This window comes from Silurus meridionalis, chromosome 19, assembly GCF_014805685.1.
Source record: "Silurus meridionalis isolate SWU-2019-XX chromosome 19, ASM1480568v1, whole genome shotgun sequence".
NCBI lineage: Eukaryota > Metazoa > Chordata > Actinopteri > Siluriformes > Siluridae > Silurus > Silurus meridionalis.
This window is the reverse complement of record NC_060902.1, coordinates 3,250,162-3,276,142: the sequence shown is the minus strand read 5'-3', so window position 1 is coordinate 3,276,142 and position 25,981 is coordinate 3,250,162. Positions and strand designations below refer to the sequence as shown.

Sequence of the window (25,981 nt, the reverse complement as noted above, 5' to 3'; positions counted from 1 at the left end):
TGCCAGTATGTGGACTGGCATTCTGAAAGTGTTGCTAGGAATGAATGGATGTGTGAATACGTGTTGCTCTGCAATGGACAGTTGGACATGATAATTTTCTCACCAGGATAAAGAGCTTACTAAAGAATAATCAATGTGCAGATTTATTGTCATTTTATGAGACATACACTATACCCAAAAGTATGCAGATGCCAGACTATTCATACCTATAATTGTTTGTATAACATCCCCTTCCAGATTTACGAGAAAAGAAGACGAGTGTGACTGTCAGGTGTCCACAAAGGTTTGACCAATTTCTGTGTCCAACTCCATTATAACGCAGAATGGCAGCTCCACTGTGTGTTAACCGAAAGCCCTGCAAAGTCTGGTGGAAAGACATCACTGGTAACAAACTACCTGCCACTGAAAACCTTCACACAGCATCATCAGGGACTCCTCACATCCCAGTCACAAACTGTTTAACTTCCTTACATCCAGGAGGAGATACAGGAACATTCGAACCAGAACCAGCAGTTTCAGGGCCATATTTAATCCAACAACCATGAACTCTACACTGTTAGGACACTGATTGCTCACTAATGTTCTACTGATTTTCCTTACATTAATCATTACTCCATAACTCCAAATCTGTACATTCTTATCATATCCTAGATTATCTCATATGTATCTGTAAACCATCTGTGCACAGTACAGTCTCTTGTACATACAATAGACATATCTAACATTTTAAATGTATGTCATATTTCTATACATATGTTGTCCTTTAGACAGATCTTGTACATGTGTGTGAATGAGAGGGAGGGCAATGAAGTGGTGCGGATGCAGGGAGAAAAGAAAAATGGCAGGAGTGATTTGTGATAGAGGGGTATGGGAAAGTTTATAGGACTTTGGTGAGACCTGCAATGTTGTATGGTTTAGAGACAGTGGCATTGACTAAAGGACAGGAGGTGGAGCTGGAAGTAGCAGAGCTGAAGATGTTGAGATTTTAATTGGAAGTGATGACAATGGACAGGATTAGAAACATGTTTATTAGCATGTAGGATGTTTTGGAGACAAGGGGAGAGAAGCGAGATTGAGATGGTTTGGTCATGTGGTATATAGGTAGAAGTGTAATGCTAAGGATGGAGCTGCCAGGGAAGAGGAAATCAAATCAATCTATCTAGCTATCTACCTATCTGTCTATCAATTATATTGTGATGGTAGTGCGCCACCTAACGGCAGAGTAACGGTATAGCGAATTAAGTAAAGATTTTTGAAGAAATTAAAACATTTAACCTTTTTGGTTGGATAAATTTGATTCCTAATAAACTAATACTAACTAGCTAACTAATAAATGCTAATTTTTACAATCTCAACTGCTACTCAATTCGTACCGGAAACACTATTTGTGCTGCCCATGTGCGCAAATGCGTCTACTTCGTGTCTGATAGACGTCGAAACAATTTACGACAGTTTCGGATATTTATAATAATGTACTGTTTTGACACTACACGATCTTTACTAGTGATTCTTTTGATAAAAATGAAAATTTTTGGTGATGTAGCCGCATTAATACACATATTGTTTCCGGTACTGTTCAAGTAGCTAAAAAGTACAGACCGACGCACGACGTGATGACGCAAATCTCATGCGACGCGGCCGTCATGCTTGTACAGAGATGACTAATCGCGTTTTCGGTCCATCTAAAGCCCGGTGTGGTGAAATGTGTCTTCTGGACCCTGTTTCTTTCTCGGGAATAACTAGAGGTGTTTGAGATCGAGCACATAGTTATTTCATGTTTACACATCCACATGTTGAGTCGCATTATAGCGTCCAAACTGTATTCTCGATATGTTTGGAGATTATTAGCATACGATCGGGTTTTATTGAGACATTTGTGCAGCAGGATGGAGCGCGCAGTTGTGCGCTGTGTGCCCTCGGAGCCCAAGCTGACCATTTCGTTCACCGTGGCCGGTAGTTACAGGCACATGCTGAGGGAGCAGACGGAGGAGCTGGGGAAAGTGTTAGCCAGGATATCTAACGGTGTCGTCAAGGCGCAGAACAAGGGGAAGAAGTCGAAGAAGAATAAAAACGAGAGCCCGGCTACGGACGTGGCTGAGCCCCTGGTGCAGCTTTACTTCGACGGCGACCTGGTAGCTGAAGACGCGCCAAACCGTGACGCGTGGAAGGACGGCGCCGTCCTGCAGGTCGGAGACGCCAGATACAAAGTGGAACGAAATCCTCCGACCTTCACCACTGCACAGCTGCCTGGGTCGGTTCTCGCAGGGTTCCCCGTGTGCCCAAAGCTGGAGATTGAATTCGGGGATTTGAGGTTTTGTACGTTCAAGTGGTACAAGGAAAGCTCTCCGGATGCGCACACACGTGGAGAAGAGGACTCCTGGGTGGAATCGGGAAGCGACCGAGTCTTCACTCCGTCCAACATGGATGTGGGGTTGAAACTGAAGCTGAAATGCATGCCGGGAAACGAGTCAAGATTAGGCCATGCGGTAGAGCTGGTAACCTCAAGCGCAGTGGAGGCCGGTCCAGGAGTTTGCACTTCTGACAACAGACACCTGTACACCTGCAAGGTCACCGATGAGTCCACGACCAGGGTTGTAACCTACAACATCTTAGCAGATATCTACAGTCAAACCGAGTTTTCCAGGACAGTCCTGTACCCATACTGCGCTCCATATGCACTAGAACTCGACTACAGGCAAAACCTCATCAAGAAGGAGCTTTCAGGCTACAATGCAGACATCATCTGTCTCCAGGAGGTGGACAAAGGAGTTTTCAGTGACAGCCTCGTGCCTGCACTTGATGCCTTCGGGATGGACGGGGTGTTCAAGGTGAAAGAAAGGCAGCATGAAGGACTGGCTACGTTTTACAGAAGATCAAAATATAGGCTGCTTTCCAGACAAGACATCATGCTGAGTGAGGCCTTGAAAACAGACACGCTCCATAACGTGCTCCTGGAGAAACTGTCCACCAACCTGGTTCTGAAAGAGAAGGTGCTACAGAGAAGTACAACACTGCAGGTATTACAGGGTCCTAAGCTTCACTGGTGGGCTTGTTCTTTACAAAACTGCCAGGTTTGGTGCATATTGGATTTGCAAAAAAATGAGTAGGTCAGGTCTTTCTTTAATGCAAATCTTTCTTCAAGGAGCACCGAATGTAAAACAGGTCGAGCTGCTAAGACAACAGTTTAAATAAGATTGTGTTTGTATGGAATTTCATGTTCCACCCATATGGGTTTCCTCCGGGTTCTCTGGTTTCCTCCCACCTTCTTAAAGCATATTCTTAGATTTAATGAGGTCTCGAAACAGCCCCTAGGTGTGCCTCATCTCCTAGTGCTTTCCAGGCTCACACCAATGTTTCTAGGATACGTTTCAGATCTTCAGATTAGTTTCTGCTTGTTGGAGCTTTCACTGATCTGGGAGGAAAACATTTAAACATCTGTTCAACAGGAACTTGTTTTAAGTGCTGGACAAGTCTCAGAAGGAGTGTTCTAGTATACCTTCTGACTCAGCAGTGCTTTACACTGATGAAGGATATATCACCGTTAACAAAATACAAACACTGCATGGAAGAGTGTGCAATTGTACAGCTACTGGTACCATGTCAGTGTTACTGTCGCCCACACATAATCTAGTCCTTGTACATTTATAATTGAGTTAGTCACTTATATAGTAGGTTAACCTGGCAACCCAGAATATTTTCCACACCTATAATCTCCTTTATAACACCTTCTAAGACTTCATCCATTCATTTAACTTCTCAGTAAGTTTCCATTAGATGTTCTGATTTTTCCAATTATACACGATGATGCGAAAAGTGATTTTTGGTCTTAGGAAGGATCTATCTATCTATACACAAACACACATTGTTTCTTCAAAACCTTGTATTTTTTTCCTTTTTGGACAGTTAACTGTATTCCAGTCCACAAGTGATCCATCAAAGATATTGTGTGTTGGAAACACGCATCTCTACTGGCACCCTAAAGGTAGGAATCCATAAGGTTGGATTAGAATTTCTGCTCAACTTCAAATATGAGTGCATACCTTAAAGAAATGATTTCCTTTTCTGTCCCAAGGAGCGAATGTCAGATTAATTCAGATGGCTGTGGCCCTGAATCACCTGAAGAAAGTCATCAAGAAGAACACGCGAGCGCGCTGTTGTTCTGCGGCGATTTCAACAGTACGCCATCGTCAGGACTCTACCAGCTGCTCAGTCAGGGTTCGATATCGGTGCAGCACAGTGATTGGGCATCTAACGGACCTGAGGAGCTTCTTCAAATGGAACTTCACAGCCCATTTCAGTTGACTAGTGCGTGTGGAGAACCGGACTACACCAACTATGTTGGAGGCTTTAGTGGTTGTCTGGATTACATTTTCACAGAGCCGCAAGCTTTCCAGGTAGAACAGGTAATTCCTCTACCCAGTCACCAGGAGGTCACTACGTACAAGGCCCTACCTAGTGTGTCTCACCCGTCTGACCATATCGCTTTAATCTGTGACCTCAAATGGAAATAAGGCTGAGATGCAGCCTCGGTTTTCGTTTGTCAAGTACGTATAAATTGGGTTTTAAACTCTGCCAGCTGAGGTTAAAGCACATGTGATTTACTGTTGCAACAAGAGGACTTGTCTTTATCAGTCTGTTTGTCTGATGGGGTTATAGTGGAGAGATTTAACAATTTAAAATGTATATATAAAAAAAAAAAAATAGAAATGGGCTGCGAGGTCTTTTTTTGATCCTAGGATAATTCTGACTGTATTATGAAAATAATAAATGCCATGGTGATAAAATGTAATAATTAAAAGTATGATTTAACTTCACTTTCTCCATTTGCAAATGTTTTTAAAACAAAGCTTCGAAGCTTGTCAATTTTTATTTCAAGCTTTAATAGGAATTAATAAATGAGCCATGGGGGGAAAAAAAGGACTGATTCTTTCAACATGTGTGTGTATATATACAAATAAATCTGGTGATATCTCATTTGGTCTTCTCCAACTTAGTTGAACATTATATGAAAATGAAAGAGTCACAAAGCAGGAAACAAGCGTATTTTAAGGCAGTTGTAAATGCAGTTAAAGGCTGGTTATAGAGCGAGGTGGTCCGGTTAGGCGTCGTAATTAGTATGCTGCATTAAGGCCAAATAAATCAGGTGATCAAATAAAAATTTCATACAAAAACAAATCTTCAACACCCCACCCTAACCACTGTTACAGAGCTACACATAGTGGTGTTACATATTTGGTCTAAAATTGTAATTTATAGCATGCAAATTTAGATACATAAAAATGGAATGAGAGCAGACATGATTGTATAAATATAAATATGTTCCCATGTTTGACAAAATACAAGTTGAAGGACAGCTTCTAATTCCCATCACTTAATCCGTATTAAAATTCACCTTAAACACGTCTAACCGAACTAAAACAGAGTACACACGCCTTATTGAAATGCTGAAAATAAAAGAAGTCAGTCAACCCAATTCAGCAAAAAAAAATTATAATTAAATGTGCCTCAGTTTCAAATTTAATAGCCATGAGCTAATATATAGATAAGTGAGTATATCCATTGTCTGTAAGTTGTGTGATCATGTCCTTTGTTAAAACACCCCTTCACATGAGCTGATGAATGCAGCTTAACGTTTGCTCAGCTGCTCAGAAAGCCAGTCCAGTCCTTCATACAAACCTGTTCCTTGAGTGGCACAGGTTGCCTGAACGTACCACTGATGGAGCAGAAAAAAACAACACAAAATCAATCATCATGGTCAGGACATGATGATCCTTAAACATTAACACTTTCAATCGTATGACCGATCAGGCATAACATTATGACCACCTGCCTAATACTGAATGTCCCCCATTTTGCTGCCAAAACAGTCGTGACCAATCGAGCATTAACAACATTAACTTCTTTAGTAATTTGAGCTACAGGAGCTCATCTGTTGGATCGGACCACATGCATCAATGAGCCTCATCCACCCAGGACCCTTTTGCTGGTTCACCACTGGTTCCTTGCTTGGAACACTTTTGATCGACCACTGCAGACTGGGAACATCCCACAAGAGCTGCAGTTTTGGAGATGCTCTGACCCAGACGTCTAGACATCACAATTTCGTACTTTTGCTAATTTTTCCTGCTCATAACAAATTATCACATCACTAACAGGTGCCAGTAAGAAGAGATATTCGGTGTTATTCATTTCACCGCTCATAATGTTATGCCTGGTCAGTGTATACTCGACACCTAATCACTAATCAACTAATCAAAACGTATTTTTGGTGCCATTACTTTGGATTGTGTGTAGGTAAACATTGACAAAAAGTACATCAATACGCCTGATCCACATCCTTAAAACCGAGGTATAAAATAAAAACAGTTGAGTTGCGAGATTACAGGCTTTAGTTCCAATAATGCAAACCAACTGTGAGCACATGAGGTCATGTATGAGGAAGAGGGCGGATAGCTAAGAAGATTGCCTGTCTATACTTACAGTTCTGCTTCGGAGAGTTTGCAGGCCGAGTTTGTCCGTCAGCTCACTGATAGCCATGGCATTGGGCAAGTCCTGTTTGTTTGCAAACACCAGCAATACTGCATCTCTGAGCTCATCTTCTTGGAGCTTTTTCAGACGCAATTTAAAATATGAATTAGAAGTCAGAAAATGTTGGAGGACAAAAACAAAACCCTTAACAAACCCATACGAACATCTGAAGGAATTCGTATAACATCCCAGTATATCTAATGTTTTTAATCAAAAACAAATAACATTGTTATGCAGAACATTTTCGAAGTCAAATGAGTTTTTGTATGTATATGTGTCATATATAGCTACAGGGGGGGAAAAAAGTATTTGTGATTATATATATATATATATATATATATAAAAAGCACAATATTTTGCTATTTATTTTAGCAACTGATCCTTCCAGAAGGTTTACACTCTAACACTGGTATGAAGAGTGCTGCGTTCCTGAACAAAAGAGATTTGAATATTGTAATGTTTGGGCGTGTCTTACTAACCATCTTCTGCAGTTCTTCAGCAGCTTCCTGTGCTCGCTCACGATCGTTGCTGTCTACCACAAAGATGAGTCCCTGAAAGAAAGGCATACAAAGATGTCATGAAAGGAACTTGCTTCAATCAGTAACAACACAAGTGCTGGTTTAAGATAATAGGATCATGTGGTGTAACCATTACATCTTACAGTTTGTGAGAGATGTTTTCCCAAATGCAGTGTTTAGCCTGTTTAAATTGAACCCAGATGCATTTTTCTGCTCAGTTCACTTTGAGCATTCATGCTCTAGTGCAGACCAAACTAATCGATCTAAGGCCATCTCAGAGACATGGCCATAGTCCAGTTCCAGTTAAACTGGCATTGAAAAAGCGATACTGGCTGAAGGAATTCAATCAAATAGTGTATATATATTGTAGTTGTATGCTGATAAAATGACAAGTGCTGTGCTACAGGAATGCTGTGTTTGCTAGATATATGGACCAATATATACTAAAGGAGAAATTAAATACTCTAGTTCAATAGAGTGCTTTCGGCTTATTATTTCTATTATTATCAAATCATTTATTTAGTAACCAGTGTTTTTGAGATTTCTGAAATAATCTGAAAATTCCTGTTTTTCCACACATTATCTCTATTTATCAAATATCCCTGGCTAATAATTAAGAGTTTTAAGTTCTGAGCTGAACATACCATTTAGTCATGTTTTACCTTTTTGTGCAATGTAAAGTAAAAAATAAAATAAACTGCAGACAAGCTATCCTAAAAGTTGTAGAAATAATGAGCAACTTTATAGGATCAATAAAGTATTTAAAAAATTGAATTATTGTGGACATATCCATATCTTAGTATCAAAGACTGAATGTTGCATTAGGATTTGTATTCGATCGATTCTCTTATGCACTTCCGCATGCCAGAAAATCATAGATCCGTGAATCATTGCCTTAAGTCCAAAATAAACAGTGTACAATAGAGACGCCTGAATTTCTGTCATGTCTGGTTGGAACAACCAGAAAAACCCTTCGCTTCCTGACCCCTTTTTTTCCCTCCTAAAAACTTAACAAGCCGAGCGACCAATGAACAGATCTTTATGAACGAACGATCAGATCAGACCATACTTTAGACAGACAAAGCCGCAGTGTGAACAATGTCGGTGCATTAGCCTGATTTGTTTACCTGTGTATTCTGGAAGTAGTGCCTCCACAGAGGTCTGATCTTATCCTGGCCACCCACATCCCAAACAGTGAAACAAATGTTCTTATACTCCACGGTTTCAACATTAAATCCTGTAGAAGAGAGATACACATTTAGAAATGTTAAAAAAAAAAAAAAGACCACAACAAAGACTGGTAACAAATAATAATAAAAACAAGGTCTTGGTGAGGTTTAAATCCACCAAAAGGTGCACAGCTACAGCTGCTTAGCAGTGATTCTCTAGAACTTCTTTCTAAAAAATGTTGTACACAGTGGATGGGGAGAAGCCGTCATGGAAGATCACACCTGAGCAACCTGAGCATGCTACACCAAGCACCAAACTATGGCTAAATTAAACCCAAAGCACAAACGAGACACAGGTTTCCTCCCTTTAATTTGTCACCCATTTGTTTATTTTTAACATGAACAAAATAAAAACATTAGTGTGCTTGTAGCTGACATTTGGGCCTCAATCAATTACCAAATGTATATGTTCATATTTATATATTAGTATATGCATCCATTGCTGAAGTACGCACATTAAAACGCTACAAAATATTCGGATGCGACTTGTTGAAACAAACCTATAGTTGGAATCGTCGTGACGATTTCTCCGAGTTTGAGTTTGTAAAGGATCGTCGTTTTACCAGCCGCATCGAGACCAACTGGAAGAAAAAAAAGGGGGGATATTTACATCAGATACCACATCATCACATTTAAAAGCTTACATTCATATTAAAGCTCTTGGTACTGACCAACACCTTACACACTACCTCATACACGGATGTGGCTTTATTTAACAAACAAAGGCGTATAATCGCCGTTCGTTTTCTCTACATCGCTAATAAATCAGGCGATTCAATCCCTACACTCTCAGATATTACAGCTGCTAAGCATTTGGTTAATGAATTGGAGACTTTCAGCAGAAAGTGTATTAAAACTTTGGCTTGAAACAGATGTCGATTCAATATTTTCAGTGCTTTCGACAAACTGTCCTTTTAAGGTTAACTGGATTTATTGAACTCTTTGGGAAGGAGTCTCCAGTCCCAGGCTTCAACACAGAGTCATTTGTGCTTCATCTGCAATACAAGCTGTGTATTTAAGTATTAACAGTGTAAAGCAAACAAAAAGAGCCTGACGACTGGAAAAAACATCCGTCGACGCTGGTATGGAAGTCTGCTGGTATATGAAGAAAAGCTGTTTTGCAGAATTATACCTGGATAAAAAGCATTATACATTAGGAATATGTAATTATGGATAGTTTGCTGTGATGGAAGAGATACCCAGTGGCCCGGGACGTGCGTTAGTGTTAAATATTCGTCCTCGGATGATGATATTAAACCTGTAAATGTAAAACTATGTAGTTTTTGATTATACAGTGAATAAGGGTGAGGTAGGTAGGTTGTGAATGAGGTTTTTTAAAGGTTTTTTCTCTTTAGAAATAAAGTAAATTGGATAAACAAGGAAGTTTAAAGGGGTAATGAAAAGAAAAAGGGAAGAAAAAACTAATATATGGATAAACAGAGTAATAAATGAGGTATTAGGATACAATGCAAAAGTATAGTGTATACTATTGTGTTAAGGTACAATAGAAGGGTCTGATTTTAACCATTTTTTTTAAGTTTTTCAGAATAACAGCAACATATCATTCACAAAGAAACCTTACTGATAATAAAAAAGTGAGAGTTTTTGTGCTAAAAGTTAAATGTATACAGCTAGCTAAAAGACAAGAGGAAAGAAACTTGCTCCACTAGCTAGCTAGCTAAAACGGCTAACTCCTGCCAACACAACACCACGAGTCCAACTTGGTTTTGAGACTCACCCATGAGAATTCGCATTTGTTTCTTGCCGAAAAGCCTCGAGAAAACGCTGGAAATGGTCAACCCCATTTTTTGGCTTCTAATTTCGCAAAGTAAAGGGAGAGAAAGCCCAAGTTTTGCCTTTTCGTACGGTTCCAGTAAACGGCTAACAGGCTAGCGAGAGTCCGGCGAGAGCGCGCACACGCGCACACGTATACATACACGTACACAAGAACACACACACACACACGGTGTCCTGCACAGATTGTCGGGCTGCGAGAAATGAGTAAAAAAAAAACAAATCGGTATATTAATTTGATCTGTATTGTCCAAACGCTGCTGCACCGTCTTTAACACGTCACTGCTCCACTGCGGCCCCTGTGTGTGACGTCACACCTGCCACATCACACAGACCGGAGCGGGTACGTGCACAGAGGAGTCCCAGAGAACAATCCTGCATTTCCTATATACAGTACATTACTCTACATTACTCTACATTACTCTACATAAAATAATCTACATTACAGTACATTACATTACTCTACATTACAGTACATTACATTAATCTACATTACAGTACATTACACTACATTACATTACTCTACATTACTCTATATTACAGTACATTACACTACATTATTACATTACATTACTCTATATTACAGTACATTACATTATACATTACACTACATTACACTACATTACATTAATCTACATTACACTACATTACACTACACTACATTACACTACATTACAGTACATTACATTAATCTACATTACTCTACATTACAGTACATTACACTACATTACATTACTCTACATTACTCTACATTACATTACAGTACATTACTCTACATTACAGTACATTACAGTACATTACACTACACTACATTACACTACATTACATTAATCTACATTACAGTACATTACATTACTCTACATTACTCTACATTACAGTACATTACATTAATCTACATTACACTACATTACACTACACTACATTACAGTACATTACTCTACATTAAAGTACATTACATTAATCTACATTACAGTACATTACAATACTCTACATTACTCTACATTACAGTACATTACATTAATCTACATTACTCTACATTACACTACATTACACTACACTACATTACAGTACATTACAGTACATTACATTAATCTACATTACTCTACATTACACTACATTACACTACATTACAGTACATTACTCTACATTAAAGTACATTACACTACATTACACTACATTACACTACATTACACATTACATTACATTACACTACATTACAATAATCTACATTACATTACACTACACTACATTACACTACACTACATTATATTATACTACATTACATTACATTACACTACACTATTACACTACACTACATTACACTACTACATTACAGTACATTACATTACATTACATCTACATTACAGTACATTACACTACACATTACACTACATACATTACATTATACATTACATTACACTACACTACATTACATTACATTACATTACATTACTCTACATTACATTACTACATTACACTACACTATTACACTACATTACAGTACATTACATTACACTACTACATTACACTACATTACACTACACTACATTACACTACATTACACTACACTACATTACATTACTCTACATTACACTACATTACACTTACACTACATTACACTACATTACACTACATTACACTACATTACATTACTCTACATTACACTACATTACACTACACTACATTACACTACATTACATTACACTACATTACACTACATTACATTACTCTACATTACACTACACTACATTACTCTACATTACACTATTACACTACATTACTACATTACATTACACTATTACATTACACTACATTACACTACATTACACTACATTACATTACATTCTACATTACACTACATTACACTACATTACATTACATTACATTACATTATACATTACACTACATTACACTACATTACTACATTACAGTACATTACACTATACATTACACTATTACACTACATTACACTACACTACATTATTACACTACATTACACTACATTACACTACACTACATTACATTACTCTACATTACACTACACACTACATTACATACACTACATTACATTACTACATTACACTACATTACATTACTATTACATTACATACATTACACTACATTACACTACTACACTACATTACACTACATTACATTACACTACATTACACTACATTACATTACACTACATTACACTACATTACATTACTCTACATTACATTACATTACATTACTCTACATTACACTACATTACACTACATTACACTACACTACATTACACTACATTACATTACATTAATCTACATTACACTACATTACACTACACTACATTACATTATACTACATTATACACTACATTACATTTAATTACATTACATTACACTACATTATATTACACTACACTACATTGCACTACACTACATTACACTACATTACACTCTACATTACACTACATTACACTACTACACTACACTACATTACATTACACTTACATTACACTACATTACACTACACTACACTACATTACACTACACTTACATTACATTACATTACACTACACTACATTACACTACATTACATTACATTACACTACACTACACTACACTACATTACATTATATTACACTACACTACACTACATTACATTACTACACTACATTACACTACACATTATATTACACTACACTACATTACTACATTACACTACATTACACTACACTACTACATTACACTACTACATTACATTACACTACATTACACTACATTACATTACACTACATTACATTACACTACATTACACTACATTACATTACACATTACATTACATTACATTACACTACATTACACTACATTACATTACACTACATTACATTACACTACATTACACTACATTACATTACACTACATTACTACATTACACTACACTACATTACATTACTCTACATTACACTACATTACACTACACTACATTACACTACATTACACTACATTACACATCTACATTACACTACATTACACTACACTACACTACATTACATTACACTACATTACATTACACTACATTACACTACACACTACATTACATTACACTACATTACATTACATTACACTACATTACACTACACTACATTACACTACACTTCATTACACTTCATTACACTACATTACACTACACTACATCATGGAGGTTAGAACAGACAGATACAAGCTTCAATATGTTTTTTAGGCACTTAAAACACTTTAAAGGTTATATTTTTTAAGTTATATGATACACTATATGGACAATATTTTGAGACACCTGACTTTTTCCAGCCATATGTAGTTATTCTCCAAAATGTTACCTCACTGTTGAAGGCACACATCTGTAGAGGATGTCCTATAGGATACTGTAGCATTCAATTTTCCCTTCACTTAAACTAGGAGATCCAAACCTGTTCCAGCATGACAGTGATTCTCTGCACTAAGCCAGCTCAATGAAGATACAGTATGTGTAGGTCAAAATAGACTCATACAATCTTCAATATGTTTTTCAGACACTTTAATTCTAATAAAGATTGTTTTTTGTTTTCTATCACATGCTCATAGATTATTCCCAGTATAGACACCTGACTTTTTCCAGCCATATGTAGTTATTCTCCAAAATGTTACCTCACTGTTGAAGGCACACATCTGTAGAGGATGTCCTATAGGATACTGTAGCATTCAATTTTCCTTCACTTAAACTAGGAGATCCAAACCTGTTCCAGCATGACAGTGATTCTCTGCACTAAGCCAGCTCAATGAAGATACAGTATGTGTAGGTCAAAATAGACTCATACAATCTTCAATATGTTTTTAGGCACTTAAAACACTTTAAAGGTTATATTTTTTAAGTTATATGATACACTATATGGACAATATTTTGAGACACCTGACTTTTTCCAGCCATATGTAGTTATTCTCCAAAATGTTACCTCACTGTTGAAGGCACACATCTGTAGAGGATGTCCTATAGGATACTGTAGCATTCAATTTTCCCTTCACTTAAACTAGGAGATCCAAACCTGTTCCAGCATGACAGTGATTCTCTGCACTAAGCCAGCTTAATGAAGATACAGTATGTGTAGGTCAAAATAGACTCATACAATCTTCAATATGTTTTTCAGACACTTTAATTCTAATAAAGATTGTTTTTTGTTTTCTATCACATGCTCATAGATTATTCCCAGTATAGACACCTGACTTTGCCAGCTGTATGTGGTGCTTTCCCAACTTTGTTACCACAAAGTTGGAGGGACACAATTGTATAAGATGTCTTTGAATGCAATATCATTTAATCTTTCCTTCACTTGAACTAGGAGGCCCAAATCTTTTTTTTATTTATTTATTTTTTATTTCCATATAATTTGAGTAAACAGCCATTCGTAAAGCAAAGTTCCAAGTACTAACAAAATAACAAAATATTGTGAGATACAAGATAACGTATATTATATATTGGCACATTCAAATACAGAACAATATATTTCCATATAATTACATATGGAATAAATCAAATTTTATAATTTGGAGAGTTGGTTTAAAAGCCAGTCGAGTTCTTCATATAATCCGGATCCATTTATCACACAAGTTGACTTGCCGTACCACCATTTGGCACCAAGATGTTAGCAGCATATCCTTGAAGTCCTGTCAATTGCAAGGTGGAGCCTTCATGAATCAGACTTTTTTGTCCAGCCCATCCAATAAATGCTTAATTTGATTGGGATCTGAATTTGGAGGCCAAGTGAACACCTAAAACTGATTGTTTTGCTCCTCATACCATTCCTGAGCCATTTTTGGCATCTTTGTGGCAGGGTGTATTATAATGCTGAAAGATGCAACAGCCATTAGGGAATACCATTTCCATGAAAGAGTCTACATGGTCTGCAACAATGCTTAGGTAGTTGATCCGTATTAAAGTATAAATCACTATAATCCACATGGGCGGCTGGACCCAATGTTTCTAGGCAGAACATTGCCCAAAGCTTCACGCTGCCTCTGCGCACTCGTCTTTTTCCCATAGTGTCTCCCCAGTTAAGCGATATACACGCACCAGGCCATCCACTTTATCTTTCAGGGGTCATAATGTTATGCCTGATTGGTATATATCATCCGAATATTCCGGGAAATAAACAAAATAGAAATAAAATAAAGGCAATAGGAGCCAGGTATTAAACATCAGATTCAATCTTAATGATATTAAATAATATTAATAATAAAAAAAAATGAATATAATAAATTAATAAACAAATAATAAAAATAAACAATTTTTTATGGATTTCATGAACTTCATTATCTCTTGCACAAGGGATTTTGCACAAAAGCTGTACACATTTACATTTCTTTAAGAGCCTTAAATATAAAATTGCTAATTAATGCATGCACCCATCAGTAGCCTCATCTCCTTTTTATTTATGAAGCGTGAGAAGAAGGAGGAGAAGATCAGACCCATTATACACAATTAGATGGAAATCAAGGAAGGCTGTCAGATCCAGAAATCTGTTCTTTCTCAGATGTTGCTCTCTCTCTCTGTGTGTGTGTGTGTGTGTGTGTGTGTGTGTGTGTGTGTGTGTGTGTGTGTGTGAGAGAGTGTGTGGAGAAGAGCCGCCTTGTCCAGCTTTTGCTGTGAGATGAACCCGGAAACAGGGACACGCGCAGGAAGCTTTTCTCCAGTCAAATCCAATGCGGTTTAAACAGCATCTGCTGTGTGTCTGTGTGTGTCTGTGTGTGTGTGTGTGTGTGTGTGTGTGTGTGTGTGTGTGTGTGTGTGTGTGTGTGTGTGTGTGTGTGTGTGTGTGGGTGTATGTTTCAGAAGGTTGGAGGCACACAATTGTATTTGCACCTGCTAGCATTACATTTTCCCTTCACTTGATCTAGGAGACTCAAACCTGTTCCAGCAATGACAATGCTCCTGTGTACAAAGCCAGCTCCATGAAGATATGGTTGTTCATGGGATCGAAGTGTGTGGAAGAACTTGAGTTGACATGGATCTTTGAACTCAACCTCATTGAACACGTTGGTGCAGGGAGAATGCAACGAAGTTATACAAAACAGTGGCACTGAGTTATGACAGATTCGGTTCAGCTGGTTAGTTTGCATGTGGCTTTGTTTTTAAGGTGAATAGCTCATTATTCCAGAGTTTTTGATCCACAGAACACAGGTCCAGGTTAACAAAATTCAAAGGCTGAAGTGGTTTTGGGGATTGCATTAAAATGTGCGATACCACATTGTAGACCATATTTCAGGATCCAGACTCCCATATGGATCCCACCAAACATCCATATAATAATGATGAGTTCCAACATGGGTGAGGTTATCAGCTTGGATGTAAAAAAAAAATAAATTCATGACAACCGTAGTCCCAATCCATTATAGCAAACTGTTTATATTATTTAAATTCCAATTGCAATCCATCTTTAGGGTTCTTGAGTTTAACCCTCCACAGTGACCTCATGAATTTTTACATGAATTATGTGGAGCTACAATGAGTCAGCTGCAATGAGTGGGTTCCAACTGAAGAGGAGAAAAAAATGGAAATTGGACATAAAATTTATTCCACAATTATTCACAACTCTAGTCAGGCCTTTGAAGCTTTGTGTGTTCAAGCATGAAGAAATAATATCTAGCTCACAGCTCAAGGTTTTATAAAGACAGCTCTACAACTTTCTACATTTATACATAATGAAGGGAAGATTTCTTGGTGTATTTAATGACTGTGATTGTTTAAAATCCATGTCTGTAAGTAAAAAACATAAAAAAAATTTAAAAAAATTAAAAACTATTATAAAATGCTAGTATTGATCATTAAAATCGAATGAACCCCAGGAAAAAAAAAACACTCTGACCACAATGATATTTTAAAAAATATTTATTTCCATATAATTTTTGTAAATTTTCAGCCATTTGTAAAGCAAAATCCCAGGAACTAAGAATATAACATATATTAAATAAATATAAAATATTGCGAGATACAAGATAAAGAAAGGCTCTACAATAAAATAGCTACAATAAAAATTATAGTATTATATATTAAATAAATTACATATTATTTATTGGCACATCAGTACAGTATACTTCCATATACATTTATTTAGTGCAATGAATTTTATATTTTTTTTATTTGGAGAGTACATTTATTTTTTCTTATAATTTTATAATTTGGAGAGTTGGTTTGAAAGCCAGTCGAGTCCTTCATATAATCCGGATCCATTTATCGCACAAGTGGACTGGACGTACCACTGAGAAGAAAGAGGAAGAAAGAAATGAACATACTTTTCCTTACTAGCAGTTACTTTACACTAATAGTACCAGAAGATATCATAAAATATTATTATCATAATTATGATCTACTCACAGGCCGTCCCTTTAGTGAATGTAACCTTAATTTCTCTGTCATCTCGTGGACCGGCATTGCGTTCGGCAAATCCTGTTTGTTTGCAAGAACCAACACAGTGGCGTCCCTCAGTTCATCGTCCTCAAGCTAATGAGAAAAAAAGATAATCTTTCATGCACATAATGACAGCAAATGTCCACATCAACAGAATGAAGGATTCCTTTACCATCATCTGCAGCTCCATAGAAGCCTCCTGGATGCGCTCACGGTCGCTGCTGTCCACCACAAAAATGATGCCCTGCAGCAACACACAATAAATTACTGAGTTCCTTAATTATATCGTTTTAATATTTAGGGAAAATAACCTAACATTGATTTAAAATAGAGGCAACCATTTAATTCTACCCTTATTCAAATCTTTTAATTGAAATCAAATCTTTTAATTTAACTCAAATCTTTTCATTTAACTCAAATCTTTTACTTTAACTCAAATCTTTTAATTGAACTCAGATCTTTTCATTTAACTCAAATCTTTTACTTTAACTCAAATATTTTCATTTAACTCAAATATTTTCATTTAACTCAAATCTTTTAATTACCTCAAATATTTTAATTTAACTCAAATCTTTTCATTTAACTTAAATCTTTTACTTTAACTCAAATCTTTTCATTTAACTCAAATCTTGTCATTTAACTCAAATCTTTTACTTTAACTCAAATATTTTAATTTAACTCAAATCTTTTACTTTAACTCAAATCTTTTAATTGAACTCAAATATTTTCATTTAACTCAAATCTTTTAATTACCTCAAATATTTTCATTTAACTCAAATATTTTCATTTAACTCAAATCTTTTAATTACCTCAAATCTTTTAATTTAACTCAAATATTTTCATCTAATTAAACTCTAAATCTCTTACGTTCAATGCCTAAATTTATGTCCTTGTCCTGTAAAGTATAATGCAGTGAAAATAAAAAAGATTGTGTTGAATCTTCTCACCATAGTGTTCTGATAGTAGTGTCTCCAGAGCGGTCTAATGACAGTCTGACCTCCTACGTCCCACACAGTGAACGAAATGTTCTTGTACTCGACCGTCTCGACGTTAAAGCCTGTCAAAAAATGTAAACACAAACAAATGATATGTATGATAAGTCATTAAAGATCCATAAAATAGCTTTATAACAGTGTTTATAACAGTCTTACCAACAGTAGGAATGGTTGTGACGATTTCCCCCAGTTTGAGTTTGTACAGGACGGTCGTCTTTCCGGCTGCATCCAGACCAACTTAATGATATCAAATAATAATAATAATCAATTGATATAATAAATACATAAACAAATAATACATATAACAAAGATATATTTGTATTGATTATGGTACACTTTAGGCTATGGTATAGGAGAAACCTAGTGGAGACTTCATTATTATTAAGTTCTACAACAGGCTTAACTGAATGTTCGAACTGAGCAGTGAATGCACTCACCCATCAGTAGCCTCATCTGCTTCTTATTGATAAAGCGGGAGAAGATGGAGGAGAAGATCAGACCCATTGTACACAGAGAAAAGCTGTCAGACTCAGAAATCTGTTCCTCCTCAGATGTTGCTCTCGGTGTGTGTGTGTGTGTGTGTGAGGAGAAAAGCCACGCTCCCTGACTTATATACCGTGAGCGCGCTCGCTTTCGCTTTGAGTTGAATACGGAAACAGGGACACGCGCGCGCTTCCAACGCGCACTCGCGTGCAGGACGCTTTTCTCCAGTCAAATCCAACGCGGTCCAAATTGCGTCACTTCCTGCGGACCAATCAGGGCCTGTATTAGAGCTGATATTAATTATGAGTGCCATTTATTTATTTATTTAAACAAACAAACAAACAAACAAATAATCCTACTGTGAAGTGACGACTTGTTTGCGGCTTCAAATATATATATATATATATATATATATATATATATATATATATATATATATATATATATATATATATGTTTATTTGTATTAATGTATTTATTTTTTTATTTTATTTTAATTTTTTTATATAAAAATAACGTCAAATGAATGTGTAGTTTCCTCATTTTTAAATCAAGTTCAATTACATTGATAAAAATCAAAGTTGTTTGTTACTTAAAACAAAACAAAAAGTTGATAGAATGTGATTTAATGTAAAAATGTTATGTCCTTATGTGATTTTATAGCCAAATTGAATTTAATCTGATATTTTTAAAATGCTTGTTGTAATGCTCAAAGCAGCTTTACAGAATGAAATAGATTGTGAATGTTCATTCTAGCATAATATATTAGTCCCTATAAGTTTATCCCTAATGAAATATAAAAAAATATTAAAACAACACACACACACACACACGCACACACACACACACACATATATATATATATATATATATATATATATATATATATATATATATATATATATATATATATTTATTTATTTATTTTTATTTTATTTTTAATTATTATTATTTGTAAAAAAAATTCTTTTGATTTTTTCCCAGTTGATCTAATGTCCATTTCTCATGTTTCTTGGTCCAAGCAAATCTCTTCTGCTTTTTGTTCTTATAAAGTAATGGTTTCTTGGGTGCAATTTGACCATGAAGTCCTGAGTCACACAGTCTCCTCTGGACAGTGAAAACTCTGAAATATATTTGCCACTTGAACACCTAGAAGCATTTATGAGAATCAGTGATTTCTATGGCTTTTAATTCTAATAAACCTATCCAGCAGAAGTAGCTCTTGGTCACTCTTTCCTGGGACGGTGTTCCTGAGAGCCTGTTTGGATTTGTACAGTAGTTGTAAGCATATATAAATATCCCATACGTGTTCTTTCACTTAATAAAAATAATAATAATAATAATAATAATAATAAAAAAAAAATATATATATATATATATATATATATATATATATATATATATATATAATATTATTTTAATACATATATATATATATATATATATATATATATATATATATATATATATTATTTTGATTATTATGCTTATGCTTATGCTTATTATTATTATTATTATTATTATTATTATTATTATTATTATTATTGTTATTATTATTATTTCAAACTCAAAAACATCTTTCGAAACTGGGAAGTGACGCCATTTGGAACGCGTTGGACTTGCCTGCCACGAAACTTCCCTGCTGTATGTGTGTGTGTGTGTGTGTGTGTGTGTGTGTGTGTGTGTGTGTGTGTGTGTTGGAAGCGCGCGCGTGTCAACTGAGCAAAGCGAAAGCAAGCAGGTGCGCAACTCCCTATATAAACCGAGAGACTGAGATACACTGACAGAAAGAGACCCTGAGAGAGACTCACAGAGAGACACAGAGAGACACTGAGAGAAAGAGACACTGATAAAAAGAGACAAGGAGAGACACCGACAGAGACCCCCAGAGCTTCTGAACATTCTCTACCAGCATTTCTGTTTTTTTCAGCTTTTCACCATGGGCAACTTTTTCACCTCCATCTTATCTCGTCTCATTGAGAAGAGGCAAGTCAGAATACTGATGGGTGAGTACATTTCTTCTCTCTGACTGGTGAGAGATAAAATAAAATTGTCTTTAGTCAGAAAGAGTTGAGAAGTTTCCAAGTTTACTAGTCACAAGCTGTTTATTATTATTAAAAAAAGAGTAGAAAAGAGACACTGATAATGGAATGACTGTTTCTAACATCCATAAGTGATAACAGGAAACTGGAAGGTTTTTGTTCACTTTTCAAACATATGTATAAATATGTAAATATGTAAATATTATACGTTGTAAACATGAGAATATATATATATATATATATATATATATATATATATATATATATATATATATATATATATATATATATAAGGACTGTCAATCGATTAAGATATTTAACAATAATTACTCACATGATTGTCATGATTAATCCAACTTAATTGCACATTTCTATCTGTTCTAAAATGTTCTTAAATTAATAATTTAAATAATAAAGTTTTCAATATTCTAATTATCATATATATTGATGCTTTATGCACATGTAGTATATAGTGAAATACTCATAGTTCCCATTACTTCTCTTTTTTTTTTTTTTACACTTATTTGCTCAAACACACAAGACTGTTAACATTTTCAAATAACATTGAAAATAAATAAAATAATTGAAAATACTCTTAAATGTTTGAAAGTAATTGTGTTGTGTCTGCTGTAATTCCTCATGCTGCCGCTAGAGACACTGAGCAGGGATAAATAGGAAAACTTTGTGTGGTTTGTTGTGAGCTTAGCATGAGCATGAGTTGCTGTTGTTCGGAATAAATACGTCTCGATATACCGTGTCTTGCGTTTCTAATCGCATACTTAACATTATGGCATTTTTAATTATGTAAATCATCAGGACACAGAACAGAACCTTTGATATGTTTCCACACGGATGGTTTAAATTGCAGGATGTGTGCAATAGTAGCGAATTTTGGCGCTCGATTTGAGACTTAACCCACCAGTAAAACAAATGTTTGGTGATTAAAATTTTCACATTTTTGTGTGTTGCTTTGAAGGTTTTAATTTAGCCTTTTTTATATTAATTTGTTTATATTTTTAATAGAAATGGTCAAGCAGAAATGCACGCTGCATTAAAAATTTGTGTCGTCAAGATGAATTTGCATTAACGTGTTCATTTTAACAGCCCTTATATATATATATATATATATATATATATATATATATACACACACACACACACATATGTTAGTATGTGTATATGATAGTTCGAATTATTTCATAAAAAAAATTACAGACAAAAAAAATAAATCAATTTGTACAATTGTAGTATCAGTCTGCAAGCTGCAATATAAAATTGAAAAAAGTGAAGGTGGTCTGAAGACTTTCTGAATGCACAGTATACACTTATACACGTATATACTGTATGCATATGTATATACAAGGTTTTAACGTTTTAATGTATTAATATTTTTGATAAAAATGGTCAATAAAAAATGCGCGCTGCATTATATTACAGTATATATATGTATATATATATATATATATATATATATATATATATATATATATATATATATATATATATATATATATATATTGGATAGTTGGGTATGAAGCTGTTACTAGATTAAAATGCACTGAATTACCTTTTCTCCTTCAAGTTGGTCTGGATGCAGCCGGAAAAACTACTGTCCTCTACAAACTCAAACTGGGTGAAGTTGTCACAACGATTCCAACTCTTGGTAAGAAGAATAAAAACATTTAGACTGATTTTTCATGCTGATTCTTTTCCACAATCAGTTAAAATAAAATATATATTGCACCCACAGTAAATATTTATTTTCAGTTATTTTTTCAAATTTGTACATAATTACTATTATTTAGTACATGATTATTTACATTTATGGCATTTGGCAGATGCCCTAATGCAGAGCGACTTACATTTCTCTCATTCATACAACTGAGCAGGTATTGTCCTAAGGGCCTTGCTCAGGGGCCCATTAGTGGTGGCTGGGATCTGAACCCATGACCTTTGGATACCTTAATACCTATCTACCACTTCCCTATGATTATGATTCACTCTGTAAAGCACTTTGAGCTGCTAAAATATGACACAAAGCTAAATATGATCATTTCACAACATTGATCTACATAGGCTTTAATGTTGAGACGGTGGACTACAAGAACATTTCCTTCACCGTGTGGGACGTAGGAGGACAGGACGTCATCAGACGCCTCTGGAGACACTACTTTCAGAACACCATGGTGGGTCCATAATCTAATCCCAATCTTCATGATGGTAATATGTATAGAGTTCTTAGTATTTGTTTGGGAAATGACATCGTTATATTGTGTGTTGCTGCAGGGCCTCATCTTTGTGGTGGACAGCAGTGATCGTGAGCGCATCCACGAAGCCGCTTTGGAGCTGCAGAACATGGTAAATAAATCCTTCCTTCTGTAGGAGTAGCAACGATGTACAGTAATGAATTGAGTGCATAAAGCTTTGATTTCTTTCTCCTCAGCTTGAGGAAGATGCTCTGAGGGACGCTGCTGTGTTGATTCTTGCTAACAAACAGGATTTGCCCGACGCCATGCCGGTGCACGAGATGACCGAGAAACTCAGAATGCACACACTGAAAGGACGACCGGTGAGTAGACCGTGATTATGAGAGCATGAACAGATTTCACTGTAATATTAAAACTAATACACTCTGTTTCTTCTCTTTTCTACTCAGTGGTACGTCCAGTCGACCTGTGCGATAAACGGAACAGGTTTATATGAAGGACTGGATTGGATAGCGAATCAGATCTCCAAACGATAAAACTGCAAAGAAATGACACTATTTAAATCCTTATGTGGATCTATGTACTGTGTATATTTGAGAGAATTATATAACCTTGAGCACTTTAAGATTTAAAATTTTCGTGAATATCCATCACCGTGTATTTACTTTTTCAGAATTGCTACTGTATTGTGTCTTTACATTGAAAATACTTGAATGAAATGTCAGTCTGTCTAGAATATGTATTTCTATGATTGCAAAACATTAAAAATATAAATATATTTCATTATATATTACATGTTTTTGAAGTTTGTGCCGGCTCTACTCCAGAATGTGTTTTTCTATACTTTGAGCAAGACTATTTGCTTAACAAAGACCTGTCTAGTGTCATGGAGATGCTATGACGATGTAAAGCGCTGACTAGTGTCGTGCATGACGGTTTAAAACTCCATGCCCTACATGGGATCGTTTTAGTGCAAACCTATTTGTCTTTCTCAGCGCTCTCTCCAAAATTTGCTCAGAGAAGAAATTACCCAGTCTAAATTTCCTCAAAACGACTCTAATGTTTGAAGTCTAAAGGACATTTTTTCGAGGTGATCATTTTACCATGACTGGTACGAATTATATTGGAGGCTCATCTTTGAGAACACACACAGAACAAAAATATAAACACTAGTTTTTGCCCCCATTTTTGTGTCTGTCTGTCTGTCTGTCTGTCTGTCTCTGTCTGTCTGTGTGTGTAACCTTTCTAGGTTTTTCATTGAATGTGGGGGGAAAATGTGTCTAGTCAGCATGCAAATATATATTTTTTGCTTGGAAGAAAAAAAAAATCAGGAAAAACCCAAAAAACAAACAAAAACAGGTATCTCTGTAAAAGTCAGGTGGCCCAATACTTGTGGAATTATAGTGTACACACACACACACACATATATATATATATATATATATATATATATATATATATATATATATATATATATATATATATATATATATATATATATATGTATTAAAAAAAAAACCCCTGCATTGGTTAAAGTTACTGCACTATAGAATTTGGCTTACTACACTAAATTTAGATGAAGAAAAAAATAAATACACAACAGTCTGTTTGTTTGTATTTATTTACAAGTTAAAAAACCATGATGATGATAATGGTAATGCGTATGAAACATGACATACATGTAATGCGTACTGGAACATCGTTAGTGGTTATGGCTTTAATAGAAAAAATAGAACTGCCAAAAAATATCGAACTCGTCACTGATCGTGTGTGTTATATCTGTGCTTCTTTATACACTGTATACAGAGTCATACTCATTCGTTTATTGTATTATACCATAACCAACTATACATTTTTACTTCTTATAGAAATGATCATTAGGATAAAAAAAATACCAGTGTTACAAAATACTGTTGAGCCGGCGCATTGTGTTACGAAAGAGAATATCCATTTACTTTCATATAAAACGTAAGCGTGTTAAAATAAGCTCCTCTGTACGTAGAAAACACAAGTGGTTGTGTAACAAACAGTTAAGACAGGTCTTTTTATGCTGTCAGACTGAAAGCATTTCCGGTGTCTACAGAAGCCTACAAAACCAGATGATGAAGTTGGACGATAATCACCCAACCAATTCCGACAGTATTTCTTCAGGTGTCAGTGTCTGTGCTTAAAAAAAAACAAAAAAACAAAAAATCTTTGAAGGTATCTTTGGTCAACATTTCGCTCCTCATCACAACACAAGGCACATGATTGAAGAACGCTTGCAGGACTCTACGACTCTCAGGAGCTTCAACATGGACTTCATGCACATCTAATCAGACATAATCACTACCAATAGGCTGATATACAGATGTGAAACCACAGCTGCTAGAGCCAAGATGAACTGTCATATACATCAGGGTCAATCTTACAGATTTCAGAAAAAAACGAATAAATCCAGTCTCAAAACACTACAATCTTACAGCGAAATTACCAGCTAAACCCCTAGAGGGAGCTCTTTACCAGGTTATACACTGATCAGGCTTAACATTATGACCACCTGACTAATATTGTCGGTCCCCCCTTTTGCTGCCAAAACAGTCGTGACCAATCAAGCATTAACAGCATGAACAACTTCAGCGTTTTGAGCTACTGGAGCTCGTCTGTTGGATCGGATCACACGGACCAGCCTTCGCTCCACACGCGCATTAATGAGCCTGTCGCTGGTTCACCACGGTTCCTTCCATGGCGCACTTTTGATAGATACTGACCACTGTAGACCGGGAACATCCCACAAGATTCGGT

General features: G+C 35.7%; 4 protein-coding genes across 4 annotated transcripts; 2 read left to right on the top strand and 2 right to left on the bottom strand.

Moving 5' to 3' along the window:
* The first annotated feature begins 1,567 nt into the window (after positions 1-1,567).
* Positions 1,568-4,814, top strand: pde12 (phosphodiesterase 12). The gene is given in 4 exon segments (XM_046874848.1): positions 1,568-3,017; positions 3,904-3,982; positions 4,073-4,135; positions 4,138-4,814. Coding segments are annotated over 4 exon segments (1,743 nt in total). The 5' UTR covers positions 1,568-1,790; the 3' UTR covers positions 4,512-4,814.
* Positions 4,815-4,848: 34 nt separating this feature from the next.
* On the bottom strand, positions 4,849-10,394 carry LOC124402128 (ADP-ribosylation factor 4). Its single transcript, XM_046874851.1, has 6 exons — positions 10,014-10,394; positions 8,776-8,856; positions 8,174-8,283; positions 7,008-7,079; positions 6,481-6,606; positions 4,849-5,713 (listed from the first exon to the last, which is right to left on the bottom strand). The coding sequence occupies exons 1-6, from the start codon at positions 10,078-10,080 to the stop codon at positions 5,627-5,629; spliced, it is 543 nt and encodes a 180-aa protein (XP_046730807.1). The 5' UTR covers positions 10,081-10,394; the 3' UTR covers positions 4,849-5,626.
* Positions 10,395-16,969: 6,575 nt separating this feature from the next.
* Positions 16,970-19,162, bottom strand: LOC124402277 (ADP-ribosylation factor 4-like). Its single transcript, XM_046875190.1, has 6 exons — positions 18,903-19,162; positions 18,622-18,702; positions 18,418-18,527; positions 17,643-17,714; positions 17,438-17,563; positions 16,970-17,321 (listed from the first exon to the last, which is right to left on the bottom strand). Exons 1-6 carry the CDS (start codon positions 18,967-18,969, stop codon positions 17,235-17,237), a joined length of 543 nt encoding a protein of 180 aa, XP_046731146.1. The 5' UTR covers positions 18,970-19,162; the 3' UTR covers positions 16,970-17,234.
* A 1,490-nt stretch (positions 19,163-20,652) lies between these two features.
* On the top strand, positions 20,653-23,951 carry LOC124402275 (ADP-ribosylation factor 4-like). The gene is made up of 6 exons (XM_046875187.1): positions 20,653-20,954; positions 22,573-22,653; positions 23,067-23,176; positions 23,277-23,348; positions 23,434-23,559; positions 23,647-23,951. Exons 1-6 carry the CDS (start codon positions 20,888-20,890, stop codon positions 23,731-23,733), a joined length of 543 nt encoding a protein of 180 aa, XP_046731143.1. The 5' UTR covers positions 20,653-20,887; the 3' UTR covers positions 23,734-23,951.
* The last annotated feature ends 2,030 nt before the right edge of the window (positions 23,952-25,981 follow it).

What these genes read in the sequence shown, in the direction of transcription:
- LOC124402128 (XM_046874851.1), bottom strand. Translation starts at nt 10,080, where the DNA reads ATGGGGTTGACCATTTCCAGCGTTTTCTCGAGGCTTTTCGGCAAGAAA. An exon ending in ACAAATGCGAATTCTCATGG is followed by an intron (nt 8,857 to 10,013) that starts GTGAGTCTCAAA and finishes TTTTTCTTCCAG; the next exon opens with TTGGTCTCGATGCGGCTGGT. An exon ending in CTGAAGAACTGCAGAAGATG is followed by an intron (nt 6,607 to 7,007) that starts GTTAGTAAGACA and finishes CGTCTGAAAAAG; the next exon opens with CTCCAAGAAGATGAGCTCAG.
- LOC124402275 (XM_046875187.1), top strand. Translation starts at nt 20,888, where the DNA reads ATGGGCAACTTTTTCACCTCCATCTTATCTCGTCTCATTGAGAAGAGG. An exon ending in GCAAGTCAGAATACTGATGG is followed by an intron (nt 20,955 to 22,572) that starts GTGAGTACATTT and finishes TTCTCCTTCAAG; the next exon opens with TTGGTCTGGATGCAGCCGGA. An exon ending in CACAACGATTCCAACTCTTG is followed by an intron (nt 22,654 to 23,066) that starts GTAAGAAGAATA and finishes TGATCTACATAG; the next exon opens with GCTTTAATGTTGAGACGGTG.
- LOC124402277 (XM_046875190.1), bottom strand. Translation starts at nt 18,969, where the DNA reads ATGGGTCTGATCTTCTCCTCCATCTTCTCCCGCTTTATCAATAAGAAG. An exon ending in CACAACCATTCCTACTGTTG is followed by an intron (nt 18,528 to 18,621) that starts GTAAGACTGTTA and finishes ATTTTTTGACAG; the next exon opens with GCTTTAACGTCGAGACGGTC. An exon ending in ATTCACTAAAGGGACGGCCT is followed by an intron (nt 17,322 to 17,437) that starts GTGAGTAGATCA and finishes CTTTCTTCTCAG; the next exon opens with TGGTACGTCCAGTCCACTTG.